The 16,798-nt window shown below is 44.1% G+C and overlaps 2 protein-coding genes across 4 annotated transcripts; both read right to left on the bottom strand.

The window, feature by feature from the left end:
* Positions 1-74: 74 nt before the first annotated feature.
* LOC130150103 (dystroglycan 1-like) lies at positions 75-10,859 on the bottom strand. Of its 3 annotated transcripts, XM_056340689.1 has the most exons (3): positions 8,264-10,859; positions 7,522-7,662; positions 75-4,460 (listed from the first exon to the last, which is right to left on the bottom strand). In XM_056340689.1, the coding sequence occupies exons 1-3, from the start codon at positions 8,286-8,288 to the stop codon at positions 3,286-3,288; spliced, it is 1,341 nt and encodes a 446-aa protein (XP_056196664.1). In that variant the 5' UTR covers positions 8,289-10,859; the 3' UTR covers positions 75-3,285. The 3 variants fall into 3 exon arrangements, 1 of the variants encoding a protein (XP_056196664.1); XR_008822110.1 differs by having other exon boundaries at positions 7,522-10,859; XR_008822109.1 differs by lacking the exon at positions 75-4,460 and having other exon boundaries at positions 6,801-7,662.
* A 665-nt stretch (positions 10,860-11,524) lies between these two features.
* Positions 11,525-12,469, bottom strand: LOC130150158 (dystroglycan 1-like). The gene is made up of 2 exons (XM_056340810.1): positions 12,220-12,469; positions 11,525-11,770 (listed from the first exon to the last, which is right to left on the bottom strand). Exons 1-2 carry the CDS (start codon positions 12,409-12,411, stop codon positions 11,525-11,527), a joined length of 438 nt encoding a protein of 145 aa, XP_056196785.1. The 5' UTR covers positions 12,412-12,469.
* Positions 12,470-16,798: the final 4,329 nt, after the last annotated feature.

Below are 16,798 nucleotides of genomic sequence, written 5' to 3'. Positions count from 1 at the left end.
GACTTATTCTGAATATTAATGGCTGTGAAATGACAAAGTAGATGATATGTCTTCGGTTTCTTTAAGTAGACCCTTTCTTTCTCTTAATGGAGAATAGAAATCTCAGATGGGGAAACTCTCTCACCCAGTGTCTGTGATCTGATGCCTTGTAAGATTGTGGGTTGGCTTCTAGATGGGTTGACTTGAGGGGGCTAAGGGAAGATGAATAGCTAAGCTCTCCAAGTATGTCAGCCTTCCTCTGATCTGCATCCGTTGCCTTATTCTAGCTTGTATAAGCGGCTGGAGGTCTCACAGATTTCCTATGTTACAGTTTAAGTTGATTAATACACATCTTTGTGAGGTTTTCTGAAACTAAATTAATATATTAATATTCCTTCACCTGAAACTTTAAATACCATAGTTTGCGATGACTGGATCTGAACACAAATATCATGCAAGTATTGGTTGCTTGTGTTGGTAGCGGAATCCTTTCTTTGGCTGTGTTAAAATACCATTTGTAGTTGCAAGGTGATTATTTAGCCACTGTAGTGCAGATGTATTTTCTGCTAAATTATTTTTAGAACCATTTTTACAGAGTGATTAAAGGATACTTGCATGATAATATTTTTTTATCGTATTCTAAAACTTAAGAAGTTTCTACAGCCACAGTGAGTAATTTTGGGAGATCCTAAAGTCTGAAGACTTAGTTTCACTACCCAATTGAAAATAGGATGTCATGAATCACCACAATTCTTGATACCCTAACTGAAACGTTCTGATGGAGAAAACTACCTTGGAGTTACTGTTTCTCATAAGCTTCTGTTTTTTTTAATGAGATTATGCTGCTATCCATCTGGTTATTTCTTGTGTTTCCAAACTTTAAAACTCCTTTAGTAACCTAGGGAGCATGTAAATGTCCGCTTTCTGCAAGGAGCTGCTAGTCTAGAGAAGTATTACTGAAAAGCCTGTCCTGTGCCTTGGGGAGCTGTGTGTGTTGCATCTCCTGATGATCCCTTAATATTCAGCTGCAGTTCTTAATTATACACAGGAATTAAATACTTCACTAGAGGAAAAGAAAAATTCTGCACCTGCTATTAAAATATTTATTTGTTTACTAACTATATTTTCCACTTGTGGAATATCTGCCAGTCAAGACTGTTAAGTGATTAAATGAACGAGGGCCCAATTCTTCAAGGTGGTTGAGGGTGGGCCTGTATTCTGAGTACTTGAAGGTTCTTGCTGAGACATGAGGTACTACAAGGGCTGATGTTTCCTGTAGTAATTTAGATTTATATTTTACCAATCTTACGTCTAGACTGTTGACTACAGTGAATTACTGGTGCTGTGTTGACTTCTACATCAAGCTTGAGGGCTTTGAGCATTGAAGTAGTCATCTAGAGGAATTTATATTTATCCAAAAAGTTACTCAACACTGTAACCCAGACAAGTGCTGCTACTTCATGCAAGAAGATGTAAATCCTGTCACTACTGTCACACTTGCAGAGCAGCTGCTGTCCCAAGAAAAGAACATAACATGTTAGCAATATTTTCATATGCACAGCTAACTAGTGCGTGTTGTCCATCTGCTCCCATGAATACGTTGTAACGAGGTGGGTTGTACATGTCTAATGTACACACAAATACAGTCTGTTCAATTGCTTGGGTCCTGTAGCTCTTGGTATGCTTGTGGCTAGCGAAGCGTTCAGATTCTTTCTATGCCATGACTACTGGTGGAGCTGTACTGTTGTTGGGATTGCTAGGTGGCGTGTACCTCAGGTGTGGGCAGGAGGCAAGGCTGCAGAGGCTGCAGGGACCTGCATTGGTACGGCATGCTGGCATCTGGTTGGTAGAAACGTTAATCTGCACCACAACATGCAAGTGGACTGCTGGAGAGCTGTTCTCATCTCCCAGCTGTGGACCATTCCCAGTCTGTCCCTCAGCTGGATTCCCTTTGGGCTGGTCAGCAGCCTGCTCCCAAATGGTCCCGTTCTGCCTGGTTTCCTTACGGTAAGAATACGCTTTGTGCCTGTGTTCTTTAGCCTGCAAAAACAATTCATTGACTAACTTGCTGCTCTCCAGTGTCCGCTGGCTGTGCTAGTGCAGCGTTTGGTGGCTGGGCTGCCCTGTGTCACGGCGTAGCTGCTGTACCCTCTGCTCAGTTGGAGTGCATCAGAACACAGGCGGCCACTATGTACCATGTCAAGCAAGAGCACACCAGGACAGGATGGTTACCCTGTGAGCTTGTTCCTAGACAATTTAGGGAAACTGTTATCTCCAGAGCTGTAATGTCAGTGGTCCGAGCCTCTTTGGTGTTCTGCCTTCTCCAGTAAAAGTCCTCTGGCAATTCTGGAACAGGCATTCTGTATGTATCTCCTTTCCTTGCTGTGGGCGTGGTACTGGTGGTACTTTGGTCATACTTCACACTGCTTTTAGGTTCAAGGAAGTTTTTCTCAGTTCTAAAGAAGTTTACATATGAAAATTGGAAGTTACAGATCAAGTAGTTTAATCACTAACTTGGTTATAGATTAAAAATCTATTAAAGGATTTCAGAATAATTGCAAAGGTTTTAGAAATTCTTCTACACGTTTTCTTCAATGTGGTCCTTGAACTGCCATGGGTGGAAGAAGACAAGCTAATTTTGCTGTAAGAAAGCAAGACTGTAACTTTAAAATGTGTTTTTAAAAGTACTTTATGCGGTTACCAACAGGAAGAGTTTCATGTTGAGTAGCTACTCTTGCCTTTATAAATAGTACGTACAATGTATTCAATAGAAACACAAAAAATTTCTGGAAGAGTGAGGGCAGAGTCAGTGTCACAGAGGACAATTACTAGATGCATTTTTGAAAGTACTGGTCTAAAAATCCAAGATGACGTAGACATAAGAGTTGCAGAGCCTTTGAATTTCAATGGAAACATCATGTTTTGTGATGGTCCTTTTGACAGTTCTGCCTCTTCTATGTAAAATGTATTTTTATAAATCAGGGAGTCGTAATGGGAGTCTTACTTAGTACTGGCTGTGACCCCTCATTCCCACCAGCATCAGCTTGGTATACGTTTTCTTGTTCTGACTTGTACGTGCGTATCACCACCCACCTCATCTGCAGATTCCCTTACGTGCTTTACCTTGGCATTTTGTTCTAGTTCTTGGTTGCAGGGTTCTGATTTTGCTACAGCCTCTTTGTCAGGCATAGGTTGTGTTCTATTTTAAAATAAAAAATGATAAAATCACTAACTGCTTATGACTTGTGAGTAGTAAGGATCGTACATTTTAGTACAAATTGTCTTTCTGTAGATTTGCTCTTAGTATCATTTAAAAGTTCTTGACTTCAGTCTGTGGAAATTGCCCTGGCCATTCTGGGTGATCATACCCGCTTGGTAATGGGGAGGGAGTTGGTACTTTGGTGGCTGAGAAGCTGGTGTGATGTGAGGCTGTCTGCCCGCCCTGCAGCACTGCTCTCGGGAGGGAAGCGGCGCCGAAGGTGGTACCCATAGCTGCGGTGAAGGTGAGGCCCGGCACTCGTGTACAGGCGCTTTGCGAGGTTTCAGGACATCCAGTTCCACATCAGCGTGGCTTAACTGGGGGTTTCTCTGAAATGCCACAGGCTGTGGTCCAGGAATCTTCCTGTGGTACTTGCAAACCCAGCAAACAAATATTATCAGAACCACCCCAACAGTGGCACAAAGGCTGTTCGGTAAGGCGGGTGGGGTCTTTGTAGTCACAGAGTCATTCTTGCCTTGAAGCGTAGGCACAGTACTGTTAAGAGACCCGTCAAGTGGCGCTGTAGTGGGAAGGCAGACTTCACTGTATGAAATGTCGAAAATTACATCAATTTTGTATTCTGGCAGCATTGCTTGGACAAAGTGTGGGCTAACGTACCCATCCGGCACTCTTAATTTCTCTAGTGCTTCCTGGATTTCCTCTTTAGCGCACCAGCTGGAAGATCTGTTGGCACTTGGGCACAGCGAACTGTTGTACCACGAGATGACTGTGGAGCCGGGTTTGAGGGCGGTCACCACGATGTCTTTGGGACTGCTGGAGCTCAAATAGAGGGAGAGCTTCTCTAGAAACAAACTAATCCTTTTCCTCTCTCTCAGGAAAGAGTAGTAGCTGTTTCTTGTTCTGACAGTGTAAAGATGGCATGGTACGTTGCTGGGCTTCAGGAGCTCGATGGTGAAGGACTCCCAGGCAGTCAGGCCGCCTGAATCTGTGGCAGACAGCACGAACTGCTGAGGCGAATACTGGAAATCAATATCAAGGGGATAGCCGTGCATGGTTCGCTGAGAGGTGTTAAACTGCAGCCAGCTTTCTGATCCCAACGGAGAGCCGTCAGCTGGAATGATTTGTAGAGATAACTGACTTGAGTTGCCATCTTCCTCATCGTAAAATGCGTTGGCAGGTATAGGAAAAAAGAAGAGGCATCCAATAGTTGCTGTTAGGAATTTAATGGAATGAACAACCCTTGGGGAAGTGTTCGCTTGCCCTTTAAAGGAGGGAGAAAATGAAAGAATTACGAAGGCATGAGTAGCTATCTGATACTGAATGATAGCAAAGAAATATCAGCCTTGCAGGATTATGGAGCATGTTGGCTAGAAGGGACCTCTGAAGGTAATCTAGTCAGCCTCCTGCTCAAAGCAGAGCTGTAGGCAAGATGAGATGAGATCAAGCATAGCTTTGCCTAGCTGAGTCTTAAAAACTTCCGAGGATGAAGTGTCCCAAGTCTTGCTGGGTCATTTGTTCCATTGCTGCTACCCCCAAGTGAAAAAGTTCTGATGTCTGAGCCTCCTGAGATGCAGCTCTGTGGCTGCTGCCCCTTGTACCAACCACCACTCTGCAGAAGAGAGGTGCTGCGCTGCCCTCCAGGCTCCTTTTTCAGAAGCGCATCTCCCCACTGCTTTTCTTAACGTTGTTGTTTCCCTTTGTGATAGACATGGCAAATCGTTCTTCCCTGGGAAGTGACTGAGCGCAAGCACTTACCCTACAGCATCATTTTGGAAGATGATTTTTAAAATACATTCTCTGACTGCATTAAGATTAAGTGTGCTGGTAATCTAGAGTTTCTGTAGCATCCTTAAATTGGGATCACAAACTAGTCCTTGGGAGACTTGCACTGGCAATACATGGATGATAACAATCTAAAATCCAGTAAAACTCTTTTTTGTTTAATCTGTGTTTTTTCTTCCAAACCCAACACTATCAAGACCAATTCTACATATTTTCAGAGGATAATCTCTAAAGCAATTAAAAAGATTCAAGTTTAGGTTTTAGTCTTAAACAGATTAATTCAAACTAAAATACAGAAAACAAAAGACAAACTGTCATTAAAAAATGATCTGCTTTACATCATGTGATAACTAATTGCTAATGCCTTGTAAATCAGAAACAAGCCGCTTCAGCTGTTGTCCTTTCTTAGCCTGCATTCAGCTGGGTGGATGACACTTGTTTTTTCAAGGGACAGTGTGCCCATCAGCTCACACAGTGCTGTAAGGTGTTGTCCTTAGAATCACGGATTCTATAGTTTGAGTTAGGAGGGACCTTAAAGATCACCTAGTTCCAACCCCCTGCCACGGCCAGGAACACCTTCCACTAGACCAGGTCACTCAGAGCCCCATCCAGCCTGGCCTTGAACACTTCCAGGGATGGGGCAATCACAGCTGCTCTGGGAAACCTGTTCCAGTGCCTCAGTACTCTCATGGTGAAGAATTTCTTCCTTATACCTAATCTAAATCTACCCTCGTTTGGTTTAAAGCCATTACCCCTTGTCCTATCCCTACATACCCTTGTAAAAAGTCCCTCTGCAGCTTTTCTGTAGGCTCTTAGGTACTGGAAGGCTGCTATAAGGTCTTCCCCAGAGCTGCCTTTTCTCCAGGATGAACAACCCTAACTCAGCCTGTCCACTGGAGACTCCAGCCCTCTTTGTGGACCTCCTCTGGACTTGCTCTAACAGGTCCTTATTTGGTGGCCCCAGATCTGAACACAGTACTCCAGGTGGGGTCTCACTTGACCTGCTGGTCACGCTTCTTGTGATGCGGCCCAGGGTTTGGTTGGCTTTCTGGGCTGCAAGCACACGTTGCCAGGTCATGTTGAGCCTCTCATCTACCAGCACCCCCAAGTCCTTGATCACTTCTTAACATCTTCATTTGCTTGAGCATATTTAGATACATATTGAAAGAGTTGTAAATACACACAACGCTGTTCTTTCTAGTCTGACATATTAGGCTGGTCTTACATAGTGCCTTCCAAACAATGACATCATATTCTAGTAACCTTTACACAGAAACGTCACAATATGCCTTTCAGGTGATGCATTTACTTCATGGTGGCAGTTAACTTGTCTCATTTCTAATGCTTTAAATATCAAAGAATAAGGGCAGTGTTCCTTCCTATTATTGCAAAGTTCTTGTCTGATTTTTTTTTTTTAATCTTTTAGATTTTGCATTATGGAAAGCTTTTGTAAACTTCAAAGCCCTTGTATGAACGGATGGTCTGTTAAAATCTGAGTCTGGATTCCATTTCGAAGCTGCCCAACAGGAGACTGCCTGCTACTGTGATACTTTACCTATCAAGGACTCCAGCACAGATACCTCATTAGCAGGGCTGTCATCAGGCATTACCTTGATTTGCCTTCATTCCTAACATTAAGTTTGCAGGAACCCCTGGGAGTGTGCTTACATAAGCTGAGATCCTCAGAAAGTGCAGAAGCTCATGATGAAGTTTCCACATGAAGCATCCTCTTGGGAAACAGACACAATTCCTGAAAAAACAGCTCTTAACTCTGCAAAGAATCCATCCCAGCCCTGATGTCCAAGTGCTCCATCGTCACTTTCTGAAACAGAGCTCATGTATGAGCTAATTATTAAAATCTATTATTGTTTCATCTATTTCTACCACTGAACATGGAAAATTTTTTTGGTTTTATGGGAATGTTTGCTTTTTCTTTATACCATTGAGCTGTGTTTAGCATGAATAATTTCAGGTTCATCAGGCAAGCACTGGGTGCCTCAGCATCAGCCCACTTCTGGAGGCAGCAGACACCCTGCCTGGGACAGGATTGCTCTGGGTGCTGCACATCTGCCCAGTCTGAAGAGCTCCTACGAATATGTGGGTGAACACCAAGGAGGATGTAGGATGATAAATGCAGTGAGAAATTTGGAAGGAAATCTTCTGTCTGTGATTGTTAAGTGAAGTTTGCTGGCAGGCTCGAGGAGTAAGGGAGAAGGTCAGGATGCAGGGAGGTCCTGCAACAAAAATGGTCCTTTCTGCCATTTCTGGATCTCACTTATTTGTCTGTTCTGCACTTCAGGATATGGACCAGTTTGCAAGACCAAGTAAAATCATGCCCTATTCTTATCCTCTCCTTACGTATTGCCTAATATAAATAATGTGGAGGGATTAATTCAGAGGGACACAAATCTTTAGGTCGTAATAGTTTGAGGACTGCATGGGTTCTGGTATAGGAAACCAGAGATACCTTTCAAGATGGATAAAAATGTTGACGACAGCTATGTCCGGAAGTAAGAGCATAGAAGTAAACTTCTCTTTACCTGGGGTTGTATTCTGAAGCTCTTGTGAAACAGAAAACGGAGGAAGCATCCATGCAGTTTCCACAGACTGTAGTCTTTCAGATGTGGGAAACAGCAAGGTGCTTGGATCCTGGGGCGATGGTAGCAGTGTCTGAGCCACCTCTGTGGAAATGAGATCATTGCAGTTTAAGGTGAAAGATCACTTAGATTTATGTAAAAGGGATTTTATGTTAATAACTTGCTATAGGGTTAGGAATGTAGTTTAAAAGCTTTTATGGCAATGTGATTGAAAACTCTTCGCCAGCATGGGAAGGACGCTGGAGTTCAACCTCCCCTTTAGAAAATGGGGGGACTCTTTGCCCTAGTGGCTTCTCTCACTGGAGCAGAAAAGTGTTTTTTAACATCTCTAGATATCCTGTGTTTGCAAGACTGTTAACAATAGTATTATTTTAGGGCTGTGTTGCCCATCTGTGGGCTTTGACAGATGCTTCCTTAGACACCTGGCTGCAAACCGAAATATCTCAGACTACAGTCTTGTGCTATGGGTATAAATTTAATGTAGGTCTAGTAAAGTTTTACAGAGATGATGATTCTGAAGGGCATTAACAAGGTCAACGCATCAAAAGCAGGGGCAGTCAGGTCACTCTAGAATGAAGGAATGTATTTGCTCTGAATGCTGCACTTAATAAGTATTTAAGATCTACCATGTGTGCCTTGTAATAGATGTAATATAAGCTGATTTAAGACAACCCTGCAAACTTACCCAACTGACCCTGCAAACATGCCATCTCTAGCCTAGTATGTACTAAGCCTGAGTCACAGATCGATGCGGTTGGAGGAGAAGGCAGACTATAAAGGATGGCTGGTCTAATTCTTCACTCTGTGAGATAGTCAACCACGTATGTGCCATTTCTGATAAACATTTATTGTTCTGTTCTTAAAAGCCCTCCATAGTGTTCCCCAAGCATATAATCTAATGTTCTATTATCCTTACTGTGAGAAAGTTTTTCTCATGTCTAACTTAAATCATCTTAACTGCGATTGAAGGTCATTAGTACTGCTTTGGTTCCCCAGGGACACTGAGAACAGTTCTGTCATCTTTTCATCAAACTACTTCATAAACCTGTATCTTTCCTCGCAGTTTGTCGTGTTTTCTAGACCTCTGACCATCTTTGTGTTCCTCCAGAGCTTTTTCAATGGGTCCACATCTTTCCTTAGACAGGATGGACAAAGCTGGGTCCGATCGTTCAGCTGAGCTGTTATCTGTACCAAGCTGAGTGACAAAATTACTTTCGCTGATGAGGAATACTGCTGCTGCCACCTGCCTCGTGCAGTGGAGTTGTGCTTTTGCAGAAGAAACTGTATTTAACTATTCTGTCAGGACTCCCAGGGCAAGAAAGGCGGTGAATGGACAGTCAAATCTTAAACATACCTGGTATACTGCTGGACAGATGAGAAGTGGCGTTAAATAAAGTCACCAGAGGTACTTCTACAGCATCTGATTTGATGTCTGAGATTTTGTGTGACTCCAGGGTAGGCTCGGTGACATCTGGCAAAATCCTTCTTGTTCCCAGATCTCTGTCTGAATGCAATTCCTTTGTGCTGCTGGACAAGATACTCGCAGGCTGCATCTCTGTTCGGAGCGTGCTGCCACCATAAGAAGAACTAAGTATGTTTGTTGGTCTGGATAGCTCAGACGTATCAAAACTAGAAAAGTCTACTGGCAGAGTAAGGACTGGAGTGGTGTCAGGATGGGACAGAGTGATCAGACTTATTTTGTAAGATGCTTCAGCTTTGCTAAGGAAAGTGCTGTGTAACACGCTGGAAAAACAGGCTGAGGCTGCAGGGCTGAAATTCAGTTTGGGATAGAGGGTCTGTGCTTCTCTCTGGGTTACAGAAGAAACTGTGCTTTTCCCTCCAGCAAAGGAAAACCCACTGGGTTGTGGGATCGTCATAAAAGGTTTAGTTAATTGTTTGTAGTCATTAGTGAGCACTTGGCTCAGACTGCTGCTTGCTAGCACAGGTGGAAATGTTTCATCGGTGGGAAATGTGAAGTCAGACAAAGTTGTGGTTCTTACTGAAGCTTTTGGGAATAGTGAAGGTAGTGTTTCTGGAGAGAGGGATGCACTAGAAAGCATTTCACATTTTGGACAGTGGCTTTTTGCCTGGTCACTGTAATCTGGCACTTCAGATACTGACATTGCTTCTGGCAAAAACCCAGGAAATTCTGTCTTGAAAGGAAACGCCCCCACTGAGCTGTGAGGCCGTTCATAAGAAGTGTGTGTCACCCAAGTGTACGTGGCCCTGGAAAGCTGCTCTGTGTCTGGAGTGATGTCCTGTAGGAAATGGTACGTGGATACTTCTGGCTTAGTAGCAAGGAAATAGGAGTCTGTCTGAGGCACGTGAGGCTCTGGCTGCTCAAACAGCATGGATGTGCCGGAGGCTTTAGTAGGCAGCGCTTCCCCTTCAGCGAAGAGAAACGTTTTGGTAATCAGTGAGGGTGAAAGATCTGGAAAATTAGGGTCTGCAAACATAATAGGTGATGGTGGGTTCGTTGGCACATCCCACGCTGAGTCCATTTCTAAGGAGACCAGACTTTCTTGACTTATAAGGTGGATATTATTCTGCGTCTCGTAACTTGCCATCATTATACTTTCCTCACAGAAAGATGATAATCTCTGAGTAGGAGATACCAGAAGCTGTGTGAGTAAGCGGCTTGGCACAGTAGAGGACAAAGGCCTGGAAGCATCTCCGGCAGCTGGTCTCTGGGTAATTCTCATCGGGCTTAATGTAGGTGTTGGCGTGATCATTAATCGCCTGCGTTGTCGTCTTGGAGACTTTCTTTCATAATCACCTCTCCTAAGTATTCTCCAGCCTGCAATTTCATAGCCCAGCAGCTGTGAGAGGTGACGTGAGCCAACGTTGTGTTGCAGGACTTGGATGAATTCATGGAGCACGGCAAACCCTCCGCACTTCACAGGCCAGGAGAGTCCCACGTAATGGTTCACAGTGAAGTCGATGTGCTCGGTGTCTTCAGCCAGAATAGTGAGGCTTGGCAAGCCTCTGCGTGCCAAACCAGTGTATTGCAACAGGGTTAGCAGGGAGGAATCCAGGTGGAGATACTCAGCCATCGTGCGCACAATGTAGAGGCGTTCCTGCACTTCCAGGGTTTCTGCTCCAGTAGAGAGAATGATTTCAGCAGAAGTGACAGGAACTTCCTTCCCACACCTGATATTGAAATAAATTGAATTTGAAATTGAAATTGAAACAAATTGCTTGGTTAAGAGTAATTTATCTGCCCCCCTATTTTTGTGACGATACCTGTTTGGATTTAGTCTAGCATCTGCACCTACATCACTCAATATTTTATCTTGGTCCAAAACCTCCTCCTACTGGATATATGAATGTTTCCCATTCCGTTAATTTCAGTGAGCACTGTGCTTGATCCTGTTGCTTGTGTAGAACACGGCAGCGTGGTCTGAATTTACCAAACACTATCCTCATTATGTGGACTTGGAAGTAATTTGGTTAAGAGGTATTCCCAGTCCATCAGACATCAAATGTAGGTACTTACATTAAGAAAGTACCATCACTGGAAAAAGACAATGTCTTGTGAGGGCAGCTCACTGGGAGCCTACCTCTCTCCCTGCTGACAGAAGAGCCCCAGTTCTGAACTGGGGCAGGGGTGCTGGATGCCACCTGTACAGTGCCCACCTGGAGAATCAACACCCCAGCACTGCTGGGCTTGCAATCTTCATGCCAGTGCTTGCTGCGCGCTACCGCTCTGGAGGAACAAAGCCTCCTGCTTTTAGATTCAACATGTGGTCATCCAATATCTTTGGGGCTTTTTGTTTCCCCAATGTCATGTTTCCATGGTAGGAATGAACCACTCAGTGTCAGTTAGCAGCACCCATCTTTTTCTTTTTCTTTTCTTTTTTTTTTTTTTTTTTTTTTTTTAAGTCCCCCTGCTCTCCCCTCCCCCAATTAGGGCAAAAGCTGTTGAGCTGTTGGAAGCTGGCGGTACTCACTGGTAGTTGTTTGGCATGTGGTTCAAGCTCCCCTCCGTGTCCAGGAATACAATGCTGTCCTGAACGTGGATGGTGAAATTTCCAGCAGCTCTTGGTGCTTTCTGGGCACGTGCCCTTCCAGAGGCAGCAATGTTCAGCAGGTACGTTCCGCTTTCCCCTGCCATCGGCAGTCCCTGCAGCATGTGTGTACTGGGGTTGAAGTCCAACCATTTTGGCAAATCCGCACCGCTGGCTAAAGTGACCTGCTCCGTTAGAGACCAGCAGATAAGCAGGATTAGAGATAGGAAATGGTGTTACTACTCTAGTTTTACATATTGCAAGTTCCAACTGGACAGAAGTCTAGAAACAGCTACAAAGGATTTAATAATCTAGAAACTACAGAGCCTTGACTTTTGTGTAGTGCTTGTTTTGTATGTTTTAATGTCATGGCAACACTTGTGGTCCATTTTTTAAGACCTTGCATTCTTCAGACTGTGAGTAGACAAAAAAAACATGTCCAGGGTTTTGTTTATTTGCTTAGTAGGTAAATGCAGCAGTGAATGATGGTGAGATTTTTGCCGTCAGTTCTACTTATTTCTAAAACCTCTGAGGCACTTCTCTAGGAGGGGATTTTTAACAAGTTCATTTTAAACACGAAGCGAATATCCATTTGCTGCAAGATTGTACTAAGAAGTGTATTTAATAGCATTACCTTGTACTGAGTTATCGTTCCCTGAAAGGCAAATACTGGCACTGGACAATAGAATATTTTTCCCATAAGGACGGTTGCGTCTGGGATTCCTTGCAGGTTCTTTGTTTCTTCACGTCTGTTGTTTGATCCCCTGGCAACCGCAGCAGGCATGTTTCCACAGAGAGATACCAGTGCAAAGAGAAGAGGGAGCATGAGTAAGACTGGAGTCCCCGGCAGCAAAGGGGACCCTGAGGGAGGGAGCCTGTTGTGGGTGCCCGCCGGGTCCCTGCAGGCACCCATCCTCACCCAGTGGGCGTGCGGGGCTGCACACCGCTGCAGCGGGTGCTGCTACTTCATTGCATTTTGGAGCTGTAGGAGAAAGAAGAAAAAAACCCACCAAACCCACATGCTCTTCAGATCAGTCAGCTTCATCTCACAAGGAAGCGGAAAGCTGTCAAGTGTGGCCAGGCTTCACATCGCGTTTGTCACAGTCCTGCTGGTCTCGTTGGGCCACGGGGATGTCTGGTGAGGGTCACAGGCTTTTAAAAAGCCTCAGTACTCACCATCACCACTCCATTCAGCTGCGGGTTGTTCGTGAGAAAACACCGTGCAGCACAAAGCCAGTTCATAATGCTTTTCAACCCAGTTTCCTTCCGAAACTTGCTGTTGCTCCCTTCTCTACTTCTGTCTTGATAAAAGCCCACTTGGTCTCTAGGAGATGAAATGTTACACCAGGGCCTCATCAGGGGGGCCTTCAACATATGGCTTAGAGGAAAGCCAGGTACACAGCGTGGTAACCTGACCCACCGCGGTGCGGTGGTACCCAGGGGAAAGGGGAGTACGGCATGTGGCAAACCAACCGTGAGGGTGAGGGCAAGGACGGGCTGAGAGGCAATATCCTTCGCTTTGTAGCCTCAGGGGCCGGACTTTTGACTTGCTACGTTTGATGCTTGTTTTTGAGGAGGGGATAAAAGTAATAATAAGCAGTAAAATAGTTTCTGCAGATGCGGGGCTCTCAAACCTGAGTGGCTTCCAACTTTTAGATGAGAAGGGCATGCAATGTGCTCGGTTTGTCCTGCCTAGGACAGCTTTATTTAAAAGTACACAAGAAGAGAATAGTTGTAGGCAGCAGCAACGACGTTACTAAACCAATTGATACAGCTGGAAGAGCACAAACAATCTTTTGGACCCAGATGAGTGCAGCAGCGGCGCAGTGAGTGCTCCTTTCTTGTTATAGCTCTTAGAGCAGGATGTCATGAAAACCATGGCCCTCTCTGCGTTGGCTCTACAAACTCAGTGGCCATGTATCTAGGAATGAGGTCTTGCTCTGTTGGGTTTTAACAAGTATTTTCTTCCTTCTGTTTGTGGATGTGCTTTGTAGTAGTTGCCAACCTTTCCGTCATGCTCCATTGCCTAGATCCCTTCTGTTGTAGTGATGAGCAGAGTATGCCTCGGATAGAGTGAGAAATGGTAATGTAAATCAATGCTCCTAAGTATTCATATGTAAAGACAAAAATTCTGTGATATCTCCTGAAACGGTGGTTTACTAGATCCTGCAGTGTGTCCTGCTGGAAGTATACTCTGAAAAAAACAGAAAAACAGTTACCCTACTGATAGACCTGCAGTGCTTGGTGAATGTGCTTGAGGTTGCTGGCTGCTTTTGGACAAGGATGAACCTGTATCCAGCGCAGTCGGTTTCCGTTGCAGCTGTGATTGGCTCTGAATAAATCAAAAGTTGTGTTTCTTTGATTATGCTCAGTTATGCTGAGAAACAAGTTGCTACACTCCAATCTCCATTCTTCATTGTCAGTGTCTCCCACGTTCCTTTCTTCTGCAATCCCTAAAACCATAATGGCACGTCCTCGTTCACTGATTATGAAACTGAAGGGAGCGAGTAGGTGGTGGGGCGGAAGTTCAAGTTGGAGATGAGAACTTTTATTTAGACAATATAGTTCTTATGCAAGGGGACGGGTGCTTGGCAGCTGAATAATCTATATGAATTTGCCTCCTGAGAGCTTTAGTAAATATTGCCGTGTAACCATGTATGAATCATCAGTGTGCTCCAAAATGATGGGAACGCGCTGAGATCTCTTGGTTGCTGTAAGCTGAGCAGTCAAAACCACCTCCAGAAGTGCAACATCTGCCCCAACTCAGCGATCCAAAGCCCGTGGGCCCACCTGCATTTCAGGTGGGGGAATGCCAGTGAGCATTTCACCTATTTGGATCTTTCCTTAGTAACCTTTGACCTACTACTAGCTTTGACAGCAGCAAATACCATGTCTGTGCTCTGTAGTGTCAGGTGAGGAAAAATTCTTCCACGTTGCATGCTATCTTGGTGCTTTGGATGTAAACTTACTAAAACTTCACATGAATGTGCTAGGGAAGCTTAAAATAATTAGATTTTTAAAACTTCTCTGGAGGCTTCCTATGATTCTCACTGTCGTACAGTGACTGAGCTCAGAATTTTTCCAGCTAAATTGCAGCGGAGGCACGTGGCAGTCTGTTGGGTACGTGCCTTCTGAGAAAAAACAGAAACCATCTGAAGTGCCACTCTGTGGCTAAACGCAGGAAAACTTGTGAACAAATGTAGCTCATCCAGATACAAGGACTCTTGGCTTAAAGTATTTATTTTCCAACCAGAACCAAGAACTATTACAAGTTTTACGGAATAACTTCATTCTTCACATGACTTCGTGACCAGGCTCAGTTGAACCAGGTACACAAAGAAAGGTGGGTAACTAATCCAAAGCTCACCTGATTCAAACAGGATCTTTTTGGGGCACCTGTATATACTTGCAAAGACAAAAAATGGCTTTGTTATTTTGCTTCATTTCTAGCTTTAGATGCAATTTTTTTCCTACAAGTCTGTGCTACGTTTATACAGATAAGATCCTGAAATTGGAGAAAAAACACCCCTCAATCTTTATCTGCAACACCAAAGAACACAGCCAAAGGATGCACTATCTTTTTTCTTCTTCTTCTCTTTGAGACAGACTCAGTGACCAAACAAGGGAGGGGAAACACAAACTTCTAAAATGGAAATCATGACTGTCTTGTTCCTCTGTGCTGCCCCTGCCTAAGGCGCTCTCTTGTCACTCCCGCTTAGAGGAAAGGAGGAGCAAATGTCCAGTACTTCTCCATGCAATGTTTAGCAAGACTACTTGGAGGGGTCTGGGGTCTCCTGCAACATCCAAAATAGCCTAGAATGGTTGAGCTTTATGGCCCCTGTCAGAAAGCTAATGTTTTTTTAATGAGGTGGGGTTTTATATCTGTTAAAGCCCCAGAAGCTGGAATCAAGTAATTGCTCGGCAATTCGAACTTCTTTTTAAGACACATAGATATTCCAGCCGCCTTCTCAGCTGCAGAGGAAATCTGGATATTTTCCCAGTATTCCCAGAAAACTCAGCAAACGGAGGGTGACTTAAAAATAGTATTTTGGGTTCTCTTAGGAGGCAGGATTCACAATTCTTTTGAATGTCTGAAGCTGGTGGTGCTGGCGGCCCTGGAGTCAACACCTTGGTAACATGCCAGGGAGTTCAGGATGGTTTGCACTGACATAACAGGAAGGCTGCTGGTAGCACATTTTCTGCTGAATTGTTCAGTATAGGAGTTTTTCACCTTTTTCCTTTGGCTTCCGTTATATTCCAGGAAAAGACTCCTGTGTTGGAGTTGTCTAGTAGCGTATAGAGAGATGCCTGCAAATTGGCTGTTGGCGCATGAAGTCTTATGCAAAATATGGGAGACATTTGTGTTTGGACTGTTGCAATGAACATATATTGTCTGTTTCTGGAAGACAGAAACCTGGTAGCTGGGTGCTGGGAAAAACATATATATGATGGGAGAAAGGAGCCCGTATGTTCTTGTGTGTCTAAACCAATGTCAATCCTGTGTGACAGGCCAGCCAGAACTAGTGACACACCCTTCCTGCACAGGGATAGAAAGTCTTTGGGCACAAGGCACACTAATCTCCAAGAAGAGTTCATTTTGCATCACTCTTATTAAATAGGGTTGTTTTCAACAGCTCGCCTCTCTGTCCAGCGGTAGGGCTGTGTTAAGGGGGGATGCCCACCTTATTTCAATGTGGAGGGACCCTAGAGGCATCACTGAGGTGTTGCCTCCCCCCTCGCCTGCTCAGTGGGGTCAAACGGCAGATGTCTCATGTGGCTTAATGCAAATCATGGAGAAAGTCAAGGTTTTGGTATCTGTAATAAGTAGCAGAAAAAGAATTGAATTTCTTTTCATGCCTTTTCTTCAAAATAAAATCTTAAAATTCTGTAATTTTATCGATTTTAAATATGCCGGTCTTTGAGTTGCCTCAGGTTTTCTTTCTTTTTCTTTGATTTTAAAATGAATGGGGGAAAGAGTGGAAAGGACAAGGGAACAACACCTGAGGGAAAGCTTCTTCTTAAACCTTGTCTTTACTTGCTTCTAGTTCTCATTCTGCTTTGCACTGGGAAAGTATTTTCACTTTCCACCTCACTTCCTTCCTCTGAGAAATTGTCTGTGTGGGAAAGTTTAAACATGAAAGCCAAGGTACGAATTTATACCAGGGTTAAATTTGGTTTTAACTACTCAAGTGAACACTCTTGTTTGGCTACAA

This window comes from Falco biarmicus, chromosome 5 (genome assembly GCF_023638135.1).
Source record: "Falco biarmicus isolate bFalBia1 chromosome 5, bFalBia1.pri, whole genome shotgun sequence".
NCBI classification, from domain to species: domain Eukaryota; kingdom Metazoa; phylum Chordata; class Aves; order Falconiformes; family Falconidae; genus Falco; species Falco biarmicus.
The sequence above is the reverse complement of the archived record's forward strand: the minus strand, read 5'-3'. Positions and strand labels throughout refer to the sequence as shown.